The sequence below is a fragment of the Lutzomyia longipalpis genome, chromosome 3 (assembly GCF_024334085.1).
Source record: "Lutzomyia longipalpis isolate SR_M1_2022 chromosome 3, ASM2433408v1".
Lineage (NCBI taxonomy): Eukaryota > Metazoa > Arthropoda > Insecta > Diptera > Psychodidae > Lutzomyia > Lutzomyia longipalpis.
This window is the reverse complement of record NC_074709.1, coordinates 784,264-792,191: the sequence shown is the minus strand read 5'-3', so window position 1 is coordinate 792,191 and position 7,928 is coordinate 784,264. Positions and strand designations below refer to the sequence as shown.

The 7,928-nt window shown below is 38.3% G+C and overlaps 1 protein-coding gene across 1 annotated transcript; it reads right to left on the bottom strand.

The window, feature by feature from the left end:
* Positions 1-414: 414 nt before the first annotated feature.
* On the bottom strand, positions 415-7,419 carry LOC129793953 (patj homolog). Its single transcript, XM_055834495.1, has 5 exons — positions 6,715-7,419; positions 4,375-5,166; positions 3,560-4,305; positions 3,114-3,464; positions 415-2,893 (listed from the first exon to the last, which is right to left on the bottom strand). Exons 1-5 carry the CDS (start codon positions 7,150-7,152, stop codon positions 2,473-2,475), a joined length of 2,748 nt encoding a protein of 915 aa, XP_055690470.1. The 5' UTR covers positions 7,153-7,419; the 3' UTR covers positions 415-2,472.
* Positions 7,420-7,928: the final 509 nt, after the last annotated feature.

The window sequence follows — 7,928 nt, the reverse complement described above, 5'->3', positions numbered from 1 at the left end:
AGGATGGAGGCAGTAATTTTTGATCTTGACAAGAAAACTATGGCTCAAAATCTTGCATCTGTTTCACCAATTTCCCATCCCACCCCCATGCACACCACACCCCTGAAGAATCATAAATTTGCCTTGACGATCTTCCTCCATCAGGCAAACACCTAATCCGGTTGAATGTGGGTAGGAAGATTTCCACACTTCCGATTAGCGACACCCACACTCTTCAGTGTTCTCTCTTTGCGTTTATTGTGCCTCTCACTATAAAAGCCCCTGGTCGAGCACATGTCTGGAGTTTTGTGATAACATCATTGTCTTGGTCGCTTTGGTGTAGTATGACACGATCAAAAGTGAATAGTCTCCTTCACATCTAATGAATATTTAAAAATTAATAATTATCCGCAAATTCATTAAGAAGAGAAAGAATTTTATGTGGCCAACAGATTTTTATTCTCAATAAATTTACTGAAAATCATATAGGGTGTACATAAAATATTCGCTATAAGTATATAATAATCATTTCTCTTACATAAATACTCAAATAGAAGAGAGAGAGAGAAGAAACTTAAGTATAAGTTTGTTAAAATGCTCTAATACCCTCTTTATTTCGTTTTGTATCTTAACTATCTAAAATTGTTTCTCCTAAATATTCCCTTGTGTCGAATATGTACTTTTAAAGATCATTTAAAAGGGTTGGAAAGTACTTTTCGCCAGTTTGGACATTTTGTCCAATAACATAATAATGTAATAAAATTCAATAAAAGTGGAAATTAAGTATTCTTAATACTGGGGGGGTTCTAAGTACTGAAAAAGTAAGGACTTTCATTCGAAAATTGCACTACATTTTCTCATCAACGATATTGGAGTTCTAGTATTTTTTGGGAGCTCTTGCTGTTCTACATTCATGCGGAGATAAGCGAGTTTATTCTTTCTGCGAATGCAACTATTGGATTTGTTTTTTAAGTAAATTCCTGCTGCTTTTTAGCTTCAAATTTTATTTATTTATTTTACGGTGGATAATTTCCCTATTTGTCTGTTTTGCTATATTTTTTTTTCAATGGCTATAGAACTTTTTTTTCTTTTATTGTTCATTCTAAAACACCTTAACTGTGACAATTCAGAACGTTTCCAATTCCTTAATAACTACAATTCAAATACAACATCTTTTCATTTTAATGTCAGTGCAGGTGTTATCAAGTGTTGTCAATTTTTTTTTTCTTTTTGAACAAATTGAAGATTTTTTATTCTAAAAATTATTTTTGTTCATCTCAATTAATTTAAAAAAAAGTTATATGAAAGTGATCAAATAATTGATTTATTATTTTGTAACATTAAAAACCTGATGTGTTTATCATAACACTCGTCAAGTTTTAAAAACTTGTCATATTGAAATGTCAAATATCAACATTTGTCACCTTTAAATGTCAATTCTCTTTATTTTTTCGGAATGTCAAATTAAAACATATCTGTCATTTTTAAATATCAATTTTTTTGTCATTTTGTAAAGAATCCTTTCTTTTCTTGTCAATTTTCATCATCTGTCATTTGGGAATGTCAATTTTTATTTCTTAATCACCTATTAACTGTTTATATACTTATAGGAATGTAAAGTTTAATCAATATAATTTCAAATTATTAATTTTGACATTTATTTTATTTTAATGTCAAACTTGAATAATTGTCATTTTGGTACTGTCAATTAGCAGCACTTGTCAGAGATTGTTGACATTTAATCTGCCGAATGTCAACTTTTTAAAAAGAATTATAACACAAGAAAACCTTTACCTTGTTAACGGATGCACTGACACTAACCTTATGTCATTAAGTGATAAAATCTAAAAATGAATGATTTTCTTTAATTTTATTCATTGCGGGACTTTGATTAAATTTATTTGAATTTTTGCCTAGAATTTAATTTCTCGTTTACTTCAATTACTATTCGATATTTTTTCAAGAGTTTTTTTCCATTAATTCTTTCAAAAATATTATCGACTTTCTGCTGCACAACCCTGCAACCGATTTTTGAGGACCTTAAAAAATCTTTGAGGATTTATCTTTTACGAACAAAGAAATTAACGAATTTTTAATTATAAGGAATGTCGCATATGGAATTTGATGAAAAATGCTGGAATGTTAAAGAATAATTAAGAGGATGAGGTGAAAAAAAAATGATGAAGGTTTACATTTCACCGAATGAATGCTCAAATATGGATGAAATAAGATGAGGAGGGAAACAAATAAGGGAGGATTGGTGGTATTTGTTTGGTTCCATTTTTTTCGGGGATGTGTCCTCAATGTCAACCATGGCCAATTCACGTCCCCCCTGCCCCTTTATATAATCCCTCTCTGTGTGGCCCGAATGAAAGGAATTCAATTGCGGGCCAATGATACCGATGATGTGAGCTGAAAGAAATCCGCCAATCTCATGAGACGTCTGTAGAGCGTGAGAAATTCCTCAAAATCGGTCTTGGGTATAACCCAATATTATTTGTGATGCCAATCATCCTTAAAATCGTGTTTACCACTCAATTCGTGCACCTCCATCCCCGGTGGCCTCTCACCCAGTTGCATTGTGGACGTATCCGTCATTGGTAGAGGTTTCGCCACACCAATCCGTACAATCCCCTTGGGGGCACCCTTGAGTGCCTGAACAGCCTGATCGAGGGATGCATTCTCGAGGTTGATGTCATTCACAAAGAGTAGACGATCACCCGGAATGAGGCGTCCATCGAGCTGAGCCACACCACCGGGGACGAGAGAACGGATCACGATCAGGGTGTCGTTGGAGTCAAGGGGATCCTGGTAGTCGAGAATGGAGAAGCCAAGACCACGTTCACCCTTCACCAATTCAATGATCTGTGGCTCAGAGCTCCACATTGCTAATCCAGTTAGGGGTTCTAGGGACCTAGAAAATCAGGGAATTTCACCTAATGCTACGAGGTTTAACGGAAAACTATTTTTAACTACCAAGAAAACGTTAACCGTTAATAAACGACAACAATTTCGAATGAATTTTAATCCCAATCTCAAAATCCCAAGAAAAATCTATAACACCTTCTAGGTTTGATTTCTGGCTAGGCCCCTGGGAGCAACGCAATAAGATAAAAATAGAAAAAAAAACTTACCTGGACTTCATTTTAATGAAATTCTCCTCTGTCTGACTGGATGCCGATGTAGCGAGACTCCCATCTGACTTAGCTTTAACCAATCGCTCTGAGGCTGGTGTTAGGTTCTCCAGATTGGGTGATCCTTGGAATCCAAGCCCCAGGGCATTGCAGATGTTCTCCTCTGTGAATGGCACCATCTGATTTTTATCCCTTGCACACACCATTCGCACATCCTGAGGCAATTCCTTGAGAATGGACACCACTTCCAGGTGATTCATGCCCAGAAGCCTCTGACCATTGACTTCAAGGAGCTCATCAGCCGACTGGAGGAGTCCGTTCTGCCCAACTGGACCCTCAGGGAGGATAGATCTGAAACGGAAAACGGTTTAGACGTTAAATTTCAAATTTTGAATTTCTATAACGTTTTATTGCGCCGCATAGTTTTCATATTTCAGCCTTCTTACCTGATGTAGTGATGTGGTCGTACTTCTCGTCCTCCCTCGACATCCACGGTACCCTCAAGGGAGATTCCCAGTCCACTAACCGGCGTAAACTTCCTTATTTGCGCTACAACAATCATAACGTCATTCCCCACGATGGCGTGCCATTTCTTCCGGGTGGCAGCCTCAATTTCCTCCGTCAAGACAGGTTCAATGTGGTACTTGTGCTTGTTGATCGTTGCAATGTTAGCCGTCTCGATGATACTCATCTTCCGTGGATGCACAATAAGTTCCTCTTCATCCTCCCCCAGATCTTCACATGTTGACATACTCGATTCCTGGGGGATATCCTTGCCAATTTGCTCTGCCTTTGTTTCCAGTGAATCCCTGGCTAGAGCTAGCTTCCTCCCAGCCGCCACTGAGCTATCCATTGAGTGCTTCTTCATCATGGTGATGTCAGGCTTCTCCAGAAGGTCAGGAACTGATCCAATTGAGTGCTTCTTCTCCCGTTCGATGTCCTCGCGGAAGTGGGCTGAGGAGGCGCTTAGCGGTCTTCCGGGGTATTGCACATGAGGTGGTGTGGCTGGAGTTGAGGGTTTAAGCTCATTTGCAGCTATGGCTTGCTGAAGTTGCTCATACTTTGGTCCCCGAAGGTAGCGTTCCAGGCAGAGCGACACGACTGTTCCGCTCTTCTTGAGTACGTCGACTGCTTCGTGATTGGAGAAGCCCTGCAGGGATTGACCATCAACTTCGATGATGCGATCATTGACCTAAAGAGAAAAAATTGTTAAAAATCTCAAAGTTTTAGGGAAAGAGAGGTAAAAGCCCATAAGACTTACATGAATCTTCCCACTGATGTCAGCTGCACTTCCTTGTGAGACGCTCTTTACAAAAATCCCAGAGAGCTCCTCCTTTTCGCAAACGTAGCCGGCGATCGTGATACCCAAACCATTGATATCCTTCGTGAGTTCCACGGTGAATCTCTCAGTTTCCGGCAATTCCAGCTCACCAAGTGGCGGTGATAGTCGTGGTCGCATACTGATGTCTCCTCCATATTTGAATCTCTGCTCTCCCCCTGCCTGAGAGGAGGATGTTGGCGTTGACGGTGTGGACGTATCACCAAAGATATATGAATAGCCTGCTGCCACGAGATATCGTTCCAATTCCACGGGATCCGTGAGTAAGCGCGACGGAACAATGGCTGTTCCCTCAACATCCTGCGTAGCTGTCATGGGATCCACAGGACGTGCAACAACAAGACGAACATGCGTGCCCGATTGTCGGAGAACCGAAGCAACTTGCTCAGATACCATCTCGTGGAGATTAACTTCGCCAATTTGAAGAATGTGATCTCCACTTCGCAGGCGTTGATCGCGATCGGCGACACCACCGGCTAGGATCGTCTTAACAATCACACCCGATGTCCTGGCGCCGATTATTCCGAATCCCAGCCCAGTGCCGTCGTTGATCAGCTCAATTGCCTGAATCTGAGCCCACTCGGACGGGATTACCTCGTTCGCGTGCTTCGTGGAGGCTTCACTAACAGCCGATTGGGGTCTCTCATCATCGCTCAACATTCCACGAGGCAATGTGCCATCTCCCGCGTTTCCTTTCTTCGTCAATGAAGAGAACTAGAAATGTTTTAAATAAAAATCTCCGTGAGCCATTGAAAAGGTCTCTAACAAGAAGAGGCTCATAATATCATGGGCTAATCAAGAAAAAGTCGTTAGTCTGTTCGGGAAATTTTTATAGAAATTCATTTTAGAAAAAAAAAACATTTTTTAATCTCAAAGTGGTCAATTTTTCTTTCCTTTGCATCTTCTGAGAACTCACATGACTAATCTATCGATTTCCCATTTTGGAACGCACTTCTTGGAATGCAACAAGCAAAATTTTGAGGTGATTCATTGAAGGTGAAGCATTTGGTCGCTTCCCCAGGAAATGCCTCTAAACACAATTTATAGACAGACAATGTAAACAAATATCTTCTTGTTTAAATGAATTAACAATTTTTTCATTCAATTAGCAGCAAAAGAGTTAATATTATTGTGCTGAAGAAAAAAAAATAAAAACATCTGGCGTTTGAGTTAAGTTTATCTTGGAAAAGATATTAAATTACATTATGAGTCAGGAATAAATTCTATTGGAATTTAAGAATATTTTTATATTTTTTATTAATAAATTTTTATAAGGAAGTTATTGTAACTTCGCAATTGAAACTGCCAAGTAAATAATTTTCCGCTTTATCACTTCTCATAACTATTTTTGTTGTATCAACGTGAATTTTTTTTTCAGTTCAGTTTAAAAATTCGTTTAGGCAAAAGGGGCAAAAGGTTAAAAAAAAACTGCGAAATTGGTTAATTCGTTAATATTCAAATTTTAAATTTTGCTGTCATGCCAGTAGAAGGATATGATTTGCAGCGCCTCCTTGATTTTTACTCTAACCAAAAAGAAGCCTCCTAAACATTTTTTTCTCCAATATTTAATGTATTTTTAAGTGAAATATGAGTCAATTAAAGTAGTTCTCGACAAGTTGAAGTGTTTGTTCTTGTGTTCAAGCAAAAAGGTTGTCTCCAAGATGTTTCTGGACCCCCAAATTTCTAGCTAATGCTACAGAAATCAAGATAACAGAAATATTGGGTTGTCCAATATTTATCCGGATTTCTAACCTAACATTTTTACCATTACATTCAATGGTTTTGAATGAGATAGAAAATTAAAATTGTACTGAATTTATGTGAATAGCATTGAAAATATCTCTACATGTACTGTGTCAAAGGAGATTATTCACCGATCACTAAGTTTAACGAACAAAAGTATAATTCTTTTAGTTTCAGCTTCTTTAACCCTTTTGCGTCAACTGAAAGCACTTAAAGCATTAAGGGGTTCTACTGACAGTTCTTCCATGTAAAATCTTATAAGAAAATAAACTGCTAGAATTTCTCGGTCCTTAACGTATTAAGAGAAAAAAAAACAAAAAAATTGAGCATAAATTAGACAAATAATAAGGATCGTGATTACTCGCCCATTTAATGATTTCTTGGCAATTATTGCAATTGTTTAAAAGAAAGTCTCACGCACGAGTGAAAGCCCGCACATAGAGAGATCAATTACCCATACCTTGGGTAAGTCTTTTTGAGAGCATCCATCCGAAGTTGAATTAAAACAAAAGCAATCACCTGATGCGATTCCATGGAGAGAATTTGATCGGACACACTGCCAATTGGTCCTGACAAGCTGTTGAAGTTCTGGGCCACCGTGGACGGACTGACGGAATCTCTGGGCGATAGCTGGGCACTGGGAACGCGCTGCTCATCCGGATACTCAGCATACAGCTCCGGAGTAGCTGGTACCGTGAGCACCAAGTCCCCAGAAGCAGTTATATCGAAATCTCCAGCAAGAATGGAGGGATGCTTGGCTATTTGGGTATTGAGCTCCGCCAGAGAATCCTGCACCTGTACGATGTTCCGGAAAACGGGATCCGTGAGGATTTCGAGAATCAACTTCAGCTCATCCCCCGTGGCCTGCTGTAGTTTAGGGTCATCGGATTCATCCACCACCTTCTTAATTGCCTCAATTTGCTGAAGAGCTGAGGAGATGTCGGCATTCAGGTGCATCTTGGACGATGTGACGGAATCCGCGAACCAAATGAATTTCCGAACACGAAAAAAATAGGTCGAAATTTGTTACGGCAAAATAAAACGAATTAACGCCACCGAACCACCGAATAACAACTGTACACGCAAACGCAACACCTATGCAGGGAAAATCAACAGTCAAAACATTTTCCAAGTTGACCTTTTTAGGGAAATTCCACAAAAATAGTTCCTTGTTTATTTTTTTGGGAGGAGATTTTTAATTTTTTGACAAATATTTCGTGGGAGGGTGATGGGAAATATATGTTTGTGGGTGCAAGAGTGAGAAAGGAATTGTATGAAGTTGGCAATAGTGCTAAATACCTTTTATCCGGCCGTATGTCCCACATAGTACGGCAAGAAAAAAAATTTATAAATTGCAAGAATAGATATAAAAGTTATTTAATATTTTAACCTTTTATATTTTTAAAGATTTTTATTTATAATTTTGAAGTTCTAAAGTAAAAAATTATAAAATAAAATATTTTGCAGCCATTTTGAGGACAATCTAATAAAATTGCTGACTACTAGCGTCGTCAAGTGGCTGGTTATTGTAACTAGCATGCATTAACATTAGAGTCCGCCAAAATTCAAACAACGAGACCTTCAACGGATATTTTTTAGTAGCATTTTAGAATACACAAAGAAAAGAAAGCCAATGAACGCAATTAAACATTTTTAAAATAAAAAGTTTATTAGAGGTAAAAGTATCAAAATATGTCTGTTATTTATCGCTTTAATTGTTAAAGTGACGACTT